Here is a 13,781-nt window from a genome sequence, read left to right as displayed (position 1 = left end):
TTCAACCTCTGCTGTCGGTTTGGTGTTTGCATTGATGCCTGCTGCTGAGTTTCAGCAGGACAAGCAGTTGATACATGCACAGGACTGTAACCTGCTCGCTGAAGCATCACGCCTGCTGACCACATTTGCTTTATTTGGCCACAACCTGGAAAAAACAAGGGAGGCTCTGTCTCATTACTTTCCACTGAAGCAAGGGTTTAGTAAAATGCTTGTAATGTAGCCATGATCTAAGTTAGTTTAAAATACTTTGGTGACATTGCCCTCTGCCCTTCTCAGCAGGGCACCGATTCAACAGGATTGGATCTTACAGCTGTGTTTACTATAATACTAGGATTACTGCATGGAAATGCTCTTCCTCCCAAATTCAGCAGGGCTTTTTTTCATTCTGTTTAGAAAATAAATTGGCATTTTTATTATCTGCAGTCTGCTCCTACAACACAGGGTTAATGCAACCATGGGGTTCATGTTGAAGGAACACCCTTTATTTTTCCTACAATGATGGGTGAGGGAAATGAGCACTGTAGAAAATATCCTCTAAAACCAAAGCCCCTGGAATCAGCACTGGTCATATTTACATCTGTGGAAGGAGCCAGTGAGCCCTGGTCCTGCAAAACCCTGGACACACATCACAACACACCCTGTTAGCAACAGTGTTGTCCCCCGTTGTAGGTGAGGGAAAGAAAAAGTTTTCCCCATCTCTATATGCACCTAGCTCTTACAAAGAGTCCACTGGAATGTCATTCTCTCACATCCAAGAATGTGGGTTGCAGCCTGTCCCCCACCCTTCCCTTCCACTCAGCTCAGCTTCGAGGTGGGGAACGGTGGCCTGTCCATGGCTTGGAGCGGTGGTGATGGCGGCGAATGCTGCTGCTTTGGAAGTGCTGGGAACTATTGCTGGTCCAGTTCAGAAGGTGGTGGGCGGCTCTGTGCCAACTGACCTGCTGTTCAGAGTCCCACAGGTTAGGTCCAGCATGCAGCTGGCGGCCACTCCGCCCACGGCGTGCAACTTGGCCTCTGTTGAGCTGTTGCCTGTAGCTCTCACAAATGCCAAGGGCTGATGGTCCTTCATGAGTGATGGCCCCCTCAAGCAAGGCACGTGGAAGTACGTGCAAACGAAGACGACGCAGTGTGTGGCGGAACCGATTTTCAGTGGCTATGCACTGATAAAGCCCACTGTCAGCAGGTGTCACTGGGCCTAAAAGTACTCCCTGAGGTGTTCGCAGTAGGACACGATCTCGTGGCAGCTGACAAAGGAAAAGAGAGTGAGGTAATTTAACTTCATTTCTCATTTTGGATTCGTACTCTGCAGCAAAAGCTTATACAAAGTGACTGCAGCTTCTGTGAGTGGAATAAAACTTTTGCCCACAAGTAAAAAAAAAAATAATAATACTAGCAACCCTATTAAACGTTTCTCTTTTTTAAAAACTGCCTTATTTTCTTTTTTAAAATTACATGAAAGCAAATTTCTGTAGAAATGATTCCCCCCATTCTTGGTCCACCTGTCTCCAAAGACTGTGTGCGTGCACTGCAAAGTAGTATGTATTGCAACATAAAGAGGCACTTACCACCTTGCGTTTGTCAGAATCATGAGCTTGCATAAGCCACTTGATGGATGCATGGGGAGATCGTGGTTCACACTCCAGAAATACACTTCCCCCTTCTAGCCCATATTGAATCTGCTCATCCAGTTGCTGTTCTACTATGGGTAAAGAAAAAATAAGCCCATTCTATGCTGCTGTATACTTTGTCCCTTCTTTTTTTAACATCCCCAGTATCTGTGAAAAAATGGTTGTGTTGAGGTTCATTTATCCTCTATTTTTTGAAAACTCCAGACAGCCTAAATAACTTAATTGCATCCCTGTTAGATGCCTAAGATGAGAGGATGGAATCCTCGATTGTCAACAAAAATGAGATGCATAACACAGAAGTACTGCCTGTTTCTGTTCTCATGCCTGGCTTCAAAACTTCTGGGACCTGAAACAAACCTGCCATTTTTCACTTTGACAGCTCCAGTATTGTGGGGATAACTAGCAATGAGAGTAGGACAACACAAGGAGAGCAAGTGGTCCTTCACTACAGCCAAATTAACATCTCTTGGTATCTCATCGTACACAGAGAAAGGGACTGTCTGCACAGTGCTAGAGAAAGGCTGCCTTTCCTAATGACACTGCATTTTTATCCTGCCTGTTTTCCTATTACAAGGTAGCCAAGGCAGCTGTAACACTGAGCGGAGTAACGCCATTCTTCAGTGACCAGAGAGAAAAGCAGGGTTTTCCTATTCAGCTCCAGGCAGCATGTCTTTCTCTTAAACTGAGACTTGGCCAGGGTGTGGGAGAAAAACTAGTGGACTAGATGAGGAAACACTGTAGGCTGAAGTTTCTGCATCCTTGTCTGAAATGGTGGGCTGGCCCAATCTCACTAGGAAAATAGACTGCAAATGTTTGCCATTATTGGTATTTGATTTTAATACCGCCCAATAGTCAAGGTTCTCTGGGTGGTTAGCAATAGTTAAAAAACACAAAGAAAAAAACAACATAAGATGATAAAACCACAGCAATTGCAACCAAATCACCACTGAACTATGGTAGCAGTTCAGGATAAAATACAGAATTGAAACTAAAAAAGTTAACTGTTAAAATACTGGGAACATAAAAAGGTTTTCCCCTAGCACCAAAAAAAAAAAAAAAAATACAGAATAGGCACCAGACACACCTCTTTGCAGAGCTCATTCCATAGCTGGGGTGTCACAACTGAAAAGGTTCTTCCCTTGTCAGGCATAATGGCAAATTGTGACACCACAATTTTGAATATGCAACTAATAGAAACATAGAAACAGAGCGTGTCAGAAGGGGCCTCCTGGCCACCTAGTCCAACCTCCGGCACCAGCTGGCTTCGCTCACGACATGCCCACCATGTGCACGTCCAGCCTATCCTTGAACACCCTCACCAATGGGGCCTCAACGACCTAATAATTGATTTGCCCAGGGTAACTGGGTAGTTTAGTTCATAGTGTCCAGATTTGCACATCATGAAATAACCTCCATGCAAGATAGCCACAAGTTGCATGTTCAAAGTGACAGCATCACACAACCCAGGCAACTTGGTGGGTTAATTGGGTTTTGCCCCAATACATGTGACTTGCTCTTCTGAGAGATACAGAAAGGACTGCACTGTAAGCCATCTACTAAACTGGCAAGGCAGTCTACTAGGAAGCCTTTCAGGGAAGCCTGTCTTTATTGCTGTTTCCATTCTATTTGTTATCCAGCTGTTTGTAAATTAAGTTGCTTTTCTTCAGAAGTGTTCCTCAAATATTTTTACAGTGTGACACCCCCAAGTACTATGTAGCTGTAAAATTTAATCTCACTACGTTCTTTTGCAAAAATTAGAAAGCCTTCCAAACTTAAAACTAAATTTACATTCCTATATAGGGGAGCTTTAACAGAATATTAATGTAAGAATGTGAAAGTATTTGCCAAGTTTTCCTTGAGCACAATAAGAGATCAAAAACCATTAAGGCAAAAATTATACTAGTGACATGTACTGACCCTGCCAGGCACCTTTTTGGCAGTGGGTTCCAGGATCTTTGACCGTTGTTCTGAAGAGAGCATTTCAACAGGTTCAGCTTTTCAGGGCTTGGCAGTTGTGCTGCATGACTGCACTTGCTGAAATCCCCAGGATATAAAGGATCTTTCTGCACTGACTAGTTCAGACCCAAACATTGCTGACAATGAGATCTGCTCCCGCAAAATCTGATAAACCACCAGACCCTTAAGGTGATTTGCCTGGAAACACAAAGTCATCACACCCTAAGAAGCACTAGGAATGTATGATAAGCTGTGTTGGATCAGGCCAAGGATCCTGCTCCCATAGTGGCCAACCAGAGGTCTTTGAAAAGCACACAAGTAGGATGTACATGCAAAAGCAGCATCCTGCGCACATCCGCAGGTTATAAGAATGCTGCCTTGAATCCAAAGGCAGCATACAGTCTAGTGGCCACTGAGAGCCTTCTCCAGGAATTTGTCTGCAAAGCAGTTCAGCTTGGTGGCCGTTACTACATCCCATGTTAGCAAATTCCATAGTTTGAGCTCTAAGAAGTAGTACTTCCTCTTACCTGCTCCAAATCTGTTATCCTTCAACTTTATGTGATGACCCAGGACATGAGAACTCGTTGTCCACTTTCTCCCCACCATGCACAATCCATACAACTCTATCATGCCTCCCCATACTTAATGGCTTTCCAAGCTGAACAGTCCAAGATGCAACCTTTCCTTTTAAGATGCTGCTCCAGTCCCTTGATAATTTTGGTTGCATTTTTTCTGTACTTTTCCCAGCATTGTTTTCATGGCCCTATCTCAAAATGAGAAAGACACAGCCTAAATAATTAAGCGGTTGGAACACTCTGTCTACAAGGAAAGCCGAATGCAGGCTTCTCCAGCTTAGGGCCTTCCTACAGTGTTGGACTGACCATCCCAGCCACTGGCTCTGCTGGCTGAAAATGGTGAGGGTGGTAGTTCCAACACATTTGAAGGGCACTAGCCTGGGAAAGGCCCCTAAGACAGATACCGCAACATTAAATTCAGAAGAGACAGAGGATCATAAAGTTATGCATGCTGTGGATTAAGTTTCTTATTACTGGGATTTGGTGTCACCTAATGAAATCAGTGAGTGGAACATTCAGGCAAAGCAGGAGAAAGTACATCTTTAGAATTTGCTCCCTCAGAAACATGGTAATTGCTCCAGGTTTGATGGCTTTTACAGAGGGCTCAGCAGAGTCATAGAGCATAGGTCTATTTATTAATGGCTACCAGCCATGATGACTATAAAAAGCATGCATCTTCAAAGGTTGCATACCAGTTGCTTTGGGAGAAGTCCTTGCTTCACACCCTGTTTGCAGGCTTGCCAGAGGGATTCAATTGGCAACTGCAGAAAACAGGATGTTAGACTTAGTTGGACTTTTGAAGTGATCTGATCCCACAGGCCCTTGTATGTTTGATGGGTACCTCAACTATTTTTGTAGCAACAAGAAAAAAGATCCACCAACTACTCCAATAAGGGCCTACACTCAATTCATGTTGCAAATTCATGGTCAGATTTTAAACTCAGATGCTGAACATATTAATTAAAACCAGTTATGAAAAATTTCTTCCATCATTCGCCATTATCACAAAAAGGACAAAACAAAATCACAAAGTAAGATCCTCTCCTACTATGTTATTGGAGCAAGACAAGCTAGTAGTTTTACAATACAATCCCATGCACTCAAAATATGTGTCCTATTGACATCAATGGGACTCCCAAGTTAAGTGCCTATAGGATCTCATCTAGAATACTTTAGGACCAGTGGTCACAGTCCATTACAAATAGTTGTGCTGCTTTGCTAATTATGTAAATAAGCTACAGAGAAATTTGTCTTCTCTTTCCGTGGGCAAGAACTACTCTTCAGTTCTAGCAGTTCAGGTCAAGTGATTAAGGAATTGGTTGCTGGGAGAACCAAGCTAATGATGTCTAGCTAGTATAAGGACAGCCATTAATGCTGGTGGGTTGCATAACTGCTGAAACACACATAAATGTTGCATGTGCATGTTTCACTATGGAACCACAGTCCTGGCTCTCAACATTACTCTCCCTCTCCTTCTAACCCACAAGTCTCTGCCCGTTCCTTCAAGGGGATATCCTAATTCCCATCAAATCTGGCCTAAAAAACCCTGAAGTTGTTAATTCAATTCAGTAAATTTAGTGCCTTTAGTAAATTTTAGAAGGCAAGGAAATAATCTCTCTTCTATTAAATCAACATTCCATTTACTCTTGGAATACAATCCTACCCTCCCTTTACTAGTTTGGAATAAAAAATTACCCTCAGGAACACAGGGTAACCTGGCCTTCTACCAGGTCGAACACTTTTGTTCTCTTGTGTTGTCTGCTCCAACTGGCAGCAACTCTCCAGAGTCTACAATGGAAACAAATCTGCCACCTGAGAACTTCTTCATCCAGAGATGTTAGGGACTGAAGCTGGGCCTTCTACATGGAAACCTGCAACTGAGCCATAGTCCCTTCCCCTTCTCCCTTTCTTTTCATTCAGCAAGAGGGGCAGCCTTTCAGAGGCTGAGACTGTAGCAGCCAAACCTCATGAAAGTTTTCCTTCAACCTTTTCTGCACTACATCCTTGCAGAAGCCACAACCCTGCTTTTCCTTCAGGAGTGCTGACTAGGCATGTCCCGGTCCATGGAGCTGGGATAAGGCAGTGGGACAAACCAAGCTGGCCTCTGCCTTTTGATCCCCAGCGGAGGGGGACTTTCCATTCCAAGTTGTCCTTCTGAGATTGCCAAGTCATTTCAACACTGATGACAAGGAAATGTGCCATTTGTTAGCAAGCAGACTCTTCTTGGGATGGAGCAAGAGAGACTTACCCTTGGCATTAAAGCCCCGGCACTGCCTTAGGGGGTCACCATGCTTGATATCCTGGCGGCGGCTCCTCCTGGATAGGATGCAAGAGATTGGCTTTACTCCTTTTCTCCATCCTAGGATCTTTCTCCAGCCTTGCTTTGAGCAACTGACTGCATATTTTAAAGGAACACCAACAGCACTGTCCTACCAACCAGACCAATAAGGAAACCTGCACAGATTGACCATTGTCCCGCCTTTCCACAGTTTAGGCCTCCAAGGCAGCTTTTAAACACGTTTGAACAAAGTTGTTTTCAGTTTCTGCAGAGGCATGTTTCCATGGGGCGACCTTCTATCCCAAGGCAAGATAGTGATTTCCAGGGCCACTCAAGCGATACCACTTCTGTAGTAGGAGCCAGGAAGCAAAGAGAAAACTGTCCTTGAAAGCTGACACCCAGCCTCATCTGGGGGTGGAGCAAGTAACAACACCCAGTCCAGGGAGTTTAGATAGTATCTACCACACACTTCATCTCACAGATGCCTCCAGAAGCAGTAAAACAACCCTCAAAGGACAGAACTTTATGGAATGGACAGACAAACCAAAATATCTGCACACACAGTGCAGAGTTGAATTATGCAGTTCACAAACATAGCAGCAGAGGCAACATGCTGTTCAGGTACCAGGTGCAGCATTGCATGATAGAAGGATGTCACACTGTGCTCATGTCTTGTCTGTAGGTTTCCCAGAGGTGGTTGGTTGGACACTGTGCAAACAGGGTGTTCTTAATATAACATGTTTCATTTCTATACCACCTGTAGCCAAAGCTCTCTCAGCAGTATACAACATAATATAAAAACAATAAAATATAATAGAGAAAAGTGGTGAGAATTAAAAATTAAGTTAAAATTTTTAAATAGGTGCTTGATTTGATCCAGCAGGGCTGGTCTTACATTTTAAATGCCCTCCACGTGCCACCCAGCCATGCCAATGGCAGTGCTGGCCTTCTCAGTGGGGCAAAGAGCTAGCCTTCCCTGAAGTGCCCCCCCACCGCACCCGCTGGGCCATACCTTTTGGCTGTGTGGCTGTAGCGAGTGCAACGTTGCCCATCCCAAGCACAGTAGGGGTCGCGGGCCAGGCAGCAGTCAGCACAAGCTTCCCCGTACTCCCGGCATCTGTGCAGGCTCAGCTGGGAAACACCCACGTCAGAGGATATGTACAGCTGTTGCTGCAAAGGGAGTGAGGACGGGGTGACTAAGGGAACCCAACACGCTGCCTTGACTCACCTGGTCTTCCCAGACCCTTTTGCCTCTGGTGAACAGAACCCAGGAAGCCTGCTTTTCAGCCCCATGCAAGGAGTGTGAACTCTCCCTGTCCCATAGCCGGGGGGGGGGGGGGTTGGGCCACAGCACTTGGACAGAAAGGCCTTTTGCAACCCCACTTCTGACAGTGACACAACAGGCTAGCGCTCTACTTTGCACCTTGGCTAGGTGGACATCAGCAGCCAGCTACTTACCCGTTTTGAGGATATCCACAGTGTCTTTACAGGAGCTGGAGTCTGCAAGGCAAAGGGGGGAAGCAAAACTTGAGAAGGGCAGAGATAGACGGGGTTATGGCAGTAATAAAAGGGAGACAAGCTGGAGCCGTCTGTTCACTCACCCGGAACACCTCAACTTCCTCCAGGGTCAGTTCTTCCAAGGCTCCGTGCTCCTTTGGCAGCACTATCACCTTCTGCACTGTGCCCTGGTCTGAAGGAAGGAGAGCCACCGATTAACCAGAGCACCCCCACCACAAACAGTGAAGGGCGTGCTAGTCGAACATCTAAAGGCTACCCTGGTTGCTGGTCATTGGCCAGGCACCAGTAGGAACACTGGTTCCCTCATCAAGTTGCTTACCTGCTCAGAACATTAAGCGAGCCTCCCCTCTCTGAGCTTCCCCTTTGTCCAAGATGAGAGGGCAGCAAAAAGAGGCAAGGACCTCTGAAGATGGCTCCCTACCTATGGAATTCCCCCACACACACACAATATATATGCTCGACAGGTGCATATATTGCTCTCTTGGTGCCAGGCAAAGACTTTTATTCTCCCATTTATAAAATGCTGAGTTGTAATAGTTTGCTCTGTTCTGGCTTTACTGCTTTTCTTCTGTTTGCTCTCCCATGGAAGTTGCTGAGGAACAAGTTACTTACTGCATGTATGCTTATCTGCTTGTGCACTATCTCAGGAGCCATTTGGCTGGATGAAGGTAGCATATAAAATAATCATATATAAGCCTCAGACTGGGGCCCTTGAGATCAAGACCACAGGCATGATACCATTCACTTGTTTATTAAATGTATATCCCACCCTTTTCTTTGCAAAGAACCAAGGCAGCTTACACCCTTTCCCTTGTTTGAGGAACATCTCTGCATGCTCCTACTTAGATGTACTAAGTCTGCTGTGAGGGAGCCTCCATCCAGCTGTAGGACTCTGACACTGCAACTGGCAGGCTGGTGGCAGCCATGATGTGGGACTCCTTGGTTGCACCATTGGCCAAGTGACTGCCCTGGCTTTGCACAACCTGAGCATTGACATCTACAAAAGTACCTGCAGCATTGAGGCCATCTTGTACAGAATTATGACGGCCCTTCCATGAAAGATGATGACTGCCTTTAGGCTGCAGTTTGTATAGGTGGCAAAGTGGGAGGCAGACAGGTATGTCCCTCCTGCCCACCATTTATGGGCACAATGCACAGGGAAGTCTTCTGGTAGAAGTCTTGCTTAGGACAGAGTTGTGCTCTTGCACAGCTTCTGTTCATTTCACCCTAACATCCAAGGGAGTACTGCCTGGTAGGCTGGACCCCACGATTGGAGAACTAAGTTCATAGCCCAAAACTGGAGGACCATGGTTCTCTGGATGCTGTTGGGCAACAATTCCCATCACCTCCAACAATTAGCTCTGTAGCCTGGGGCTGATGGGGACTGGAATCCTGCACCATCTGGAAGGCTGCAGATTCTTCAGCCTTGTTAGAGACTACAAAGTCATGAGCAAAGCCTAATTTTAGTTTGTGCAATGCCTCTTGATTTTAGGCAAAAGAGGGAAATAAATACTAAGATGAGGTGTGTTACTTCTGGAGAAATCTGAAAAGACATTCAGACTTTAAGGATTAGAGCTCTGCACAGCTCTTCACTCATGCTGGCACCTGAACCGTTGCAGCCAAAGTGGGACAGCATCTGTAGAGAAGTTTCATATTCAGGGCATAAAATAAGACTCTTCTTGGAAATGAATAGGGGTGGGGACAGCTGCCCCCAACCTGGCATCCTCCAGATGTTCTGGAGTACAACTCCCAGCATTCTTGATCATTGACAACGTAGGCCTGGGCTGATGGGAGTTGTCTAAAACATCCGGAGGGTACCAAGCAAAGGAAGCCTGAACTGGGGATACCCAAGTATAGAAGTACACATTTACAATGGGGGAAATACTGGGGAAGAAGCATAGACCAGTGGCCAGGCACATACTTTGCAGGTAAAAAGGCCTCAGTTCAATCCCTGACCTCTCTGGAGGGTCTGGAAGAACTCCTGCCTGAAATCCTGGCGTGCTCCTGTGCATCAGCATTGGCACCACTGACCTAGAGGGACCCGACTCCATCAAAGGGCAGCTGCCTATGTTCTTGACATGGTGCTGTGCACACACTTCTGCTTTCCCAGTCTTCCCTCATCAGCATTAAGGAAAGAGATTGACATCTAAGTTGGAATTCAGTCACATTTAACATATCCTTGAGGTACCCATTAGCCTTGGTAGTGACACGCATCTCAAAGCCAGAAAGAGCCAGAGGCAGTTTGGATGAGTTTTCTACCATTCTGACTGATGGAGTTAGAAGCTGGAGGGCCCTGTCCTGCCTCCGCAACCAGAAGCTGTGCACACCAGCACCTGATCACTCAGTAGGGCCCTGCTGGAGCTGAAAATCACATCTCTGAGCGTACCTGTGCCGAGAAAGAGCACCTCATAGCGCCCATCCACAGCATCCACCAAGTCAACAGCCAGTGTGGTGAAGCTGTAGGGTACGTTGGTCCTCACCAGCAGGGGGCGGCGCTGCAGGGGGTAAATGGCGTTGTACATCAGAGGGTGAGCACGCACAAAGGTTACCAGCTCATCAGAAAACTCGCGTGTGGATCGAAGCCCTGGGGTGAACGTTCCTCCTGGGCACTGGAGAAAAAGTGGAGAGTAGGAAGTAGGGTTTAGAATCTGGGAAAAATCTCAGGGCTCCGACCTCTGCTTCTTATCTGCTTTCCCCAGAAGGTAAAGCAGATGTACAAGTCACTGTAAGCCAGGGAAATTAACTTAAGGAAGAATCTCACGGAGCGAAGGAAATGGGACATGAGGGATGAGGAAATTAAATACAGGCATCATAAGGGGAGGGGAACATCACAGCAGTGAGTGATGTAGGCGACTCACAGCTCCTGGGCGAGGGTAGGGCACCCGTCCCATATATGGGCCCCACTGGTAGTTGTGCCCCTCCTTATGGGCAAAGGGCCCGTTGAAGACCGTGCGGATGTCAGCCATGGAGTAAACACAGACTGCAGAGCCACGAAATACTGACCTTGTGGAAGAGACAGAGATGCAGGGAGGGGAGGCAGTTAGGTCTGAGGCCAGCTGCACAGGCTAAGAAGCCTTGCCAACAAATCTAGCCACCCCTTACTTGGAGTGTTTGCTCACCCCAATGTGGAGAACACTCCATAGAGCAGAGGGTGCTTCTCATCCTGAGTCGGCAGCAGGAAAACATCACCTGGGAGAAAAGGGCAAAAAGACCAAGGATCTTGAGGGAAGGCTTGTGTGCCAAGCAAGCCCAAGCTACCTTTTGTCTGGCCCCTGGTAACCCCGTCTCCCAACAGCTTCAGTGCTTGCTTTAAAGGGACATACCAAAATGAGTCATAGTGAATAATGACTGAAATACACTGGTTCCTGCCAAATGGCTCTGAAATGGAATCCTGCACCACCTAGAATAAATTTCTAGAGGGTACTCGTGTTAGCCTAGTGCAGCAAAAAAGAAATTCATGGCACCTTAAAGACTAGCACAAGCTTTCATGAACTACAGCACACTTTATCAGATGCATGGAGTATTATGGAGGACTTTAGGTTTACATTCAGCACATAGGGTCAGGGAAAGAGGCAAGAATTGTCAGCAGTGGGATCAGAAGAATGCAAAAAGTGACAACCACCTGATTAGCAGTGGTTATTCACAGTGCAGTTGTTGCTAGTAACATAAACATCCTGGCTCTAAGTAAACCAATTAACACATGTACTGTGATAAAAATGCATTATCTTCTGGTGATAGAATTAAACCTGTTGATTAACTTGAAACTCAACAGTCTCTTGCTCAGAGTTAAAGGCATTTTGACAAGGGTCTTTTGGAAAGGCCACAACAAACCAAAGTGGGAGGAACCATGGCATTTCCAAAGTTATGCTCTGCCCCAGCTTTTAAATTATTTTAGCTAAAAAAAATTCCAGAGCTTGGGACAGAATTAATTTGCCACCCCTAATCCCTGGGTGGGACTGCAGGTGGCGCAGTGGTTTAAACTGCTGTGCTGCTGTGCTGGTTGATCGAAAGGTTGCCGGTTGCTCCGTCCCAGCTCCTGCCAACCTTGCAGTTCGAAAGCATGCAAATGCAAGTAGATAAAAAGGTACCACTTCGGTGGGCAGGTAACAGCGTTCCGTGCACTTCGGTGTTTAGTCATGCTGACCACGGAGACTGTCTGCGGACAAACGCTGGCTCCCTCCGCTAGGAAACGGAGATGAGCACCGCCCTCTAGAGTCAGGCATGACTGGACTTCACGTCAAGGGGGAATCTTTACCTTTTTTACCTTTTAATCCCCGGGTGTATTTCCACCAGTACAGATCTGAATGCTTATCACTAATCCACAAATGCAGTCAGCATAAATAATTCCTGCACTCCCAAAACAAAATCCCCCTCCAAAACCAGGACTCACGCAGCTCATCGAAGAAAGTCTCCACGCCATCCTCGCCGATCACAGAGCAAACAAGACGAGCTTTAAGAAACGTTGTCCACTTGTTCACCAAGGAGCGCTGTCCTCCATCATCATTCTGAAAAGGGCAAGGTGTTTCACTAGTACAACAGACCCCATACATACAGGCACAGACCCCAAGAACAGAGAGACGCAGCCACCTTTGGACTGCAAGGTGAAGAAGACTTGGGCTTGTACTGGGGGGTGTGGGTATGTCTCTTCCCTAGCAATAGCATTTGCATAGGAAGTAGCAAACATCACATAAATTAAATTGTAGGGTGTGCGGGGGACAGAGAATCACTGGACAGTTTTAGCTCTGGAATTCCAGAGAGGAGCAAAGGAAGCCAAATAAAGTCCCTAGTACTGGAGACCTGACAAGAGCAATGAGAATCTTTAGTTCAATATCAGACTGCATTAAAGTTCTCTACTCCAAATCTTTTTTCCAACTCAGCAATCAACTACGCAAACAGGGGCTTTGTTAGGACAACAGGGAACCAGGAAAGACCTCCTTACTCCCATCTCAGAAATGGCTAAAACTTTGTGGGCTTCCTGAAATATGTGCCACTGGGCCAGGCCTGGATAAATCATTATGCCATAGAGCAGTGATAGGCAGAAGTAGATCTTTGGGTCTTTAGGGCTTCAGTTTCCAGAAGTCTCTGCCTGCATGGCCAATAGTCAGAATACTGGGAACCCAAGTCCAAAACTTTTGGAAATCTCCATTCTGCCTAATCCTTTCAGTCCCTCTCCAACTCTCCGACTGGTGTCAGGCTTGCGCAACATTCCACACTCCCAAGAATTCCCTGCTGCTCAGAAAGTGTTGGTTGCTCTGTTACCACATCACAGGATTGCACAGACCATGCTTTCACTTGTCAGGGAAATGTAAAATATTTATACAGCACAATCCATCAGTCTGTTCTCCTGCAAATGCTGCAAGGAAGGGAAGGGAACTTTGGGCTTCTTGTCCCAAGCCTGATTCATTTCAGAGGGGCTTTTGCAAGAGGTCTTCTCAGAGGGTGTGCACCATGAAAAGCAGAATGGCTATGCAAACATATCATATATGGTATACCTAGGCTACCTACCTGTGCCATATGTACACTACAGTATATAAGTGCCCCACAACAGGTGCAAGACCCATGCATGGTTTACGTGCTTGTACCTCTGTCTGCTTGTACGAATGCAGGCAGAGGGAGGAGCCTACTTTGTGGGACAGATTGAGAGAGACCACACTGGTATAAATGCATGGAATGCCCTTGTTCAGGGTTCCAGTCAGCTGGCCAGCTGGCCACACACCCTGATCAAGGATAATGGATTGCATTCCCCATTCCCCTAACTTTCTGCATTCTGTATGAACATGTTCTGTTAACTTTGGGCTGCTGTGTTACCCCTTAGACTTCTCCATG

General features: G+C 46.3%; 1 protein-coding gene across 3 annotated transcripts in view; it reads right to left on the bottom strand.

Moving 5' to 3' along the window:
- Positions 1 to 111: 111 nt before the first annotated feature.
- The window catches only part of LOC123029941 (semaphorin-3F-like), a 29,668-nt gene continuing 15,998 nt past the window's right edge, over positions 112 to 13,781 (bottom strand). For 2 of the 3 annotated variants that reach the window (XM_044443395.1, XM_044443397.1), the window contains 10 exons: positions 12,346 to 12,460; positions 11,075 to 11,144; positions 10,814 to 10,958; positions 10,342 to 10,564; positions 8,039 to 8,127; positions 7,896 to 7,937; positions 7,450 to 7,607; positions 6,408 to 6,475; positions 1,566 to 1,699; positions 112 to 1,244 (listed from right to left, as the gene is read on the bottom strand). In XM_044443395.1, the coding sequence (XP_044299330.1) occupies positions 801 to 1,244; positions 1,566 to 1,699; positions 6,408 to 6,475; positions 7,450 to 7,607; positions 7,896 to 7,937; positions 8,039 to 8,127; positions 10,342 to 10,564; positions 10,814 to 10,958; positions 11,075 to 11,144; positions 12,346 to 12,460 (1,488 nt within the window). In that variant the 3' untranslated portion in view covers positions 112 to 800. The remainder of the gene's footprint in view (positions 1,245 to 1,565; positions 1,700 to 6,407; positions 6,476 to 7,449; positions 7,608 to 7,895; positions 7,938 to 8,038; positions 8,128 to 10,341; positions 10,565 to 10,813; positions 10,959 to 11,074; positions 11,145 to 12,345; positions 12,461 to 13,781) is intronic. The other variant, XM_044443396.1, reaches the window with a different exon arrangement.

The sequence above is a fragment of the Varanus komodoensis genome, unplaced genomic scaffold, assembly GCF_004798865.1.
Source record: "Varanus komodoensis strain SLA01 unplaced genomic scaffold, ASM479886v1 scaffold42, whole genome shotgun sequence".
Taxonomy (NCBI): domain Eukaryota; kingdom Metazoa; phylum Chordata; class Lepidosauria; order Squamata; family Varanidae; genus Varanus; species Varanus komodoensis.
The sequence above is the reverse complement of the archived record's forward strand: the minus strand, read 5'-3'. Positions and strand labels throughout refer to the sequence as shown.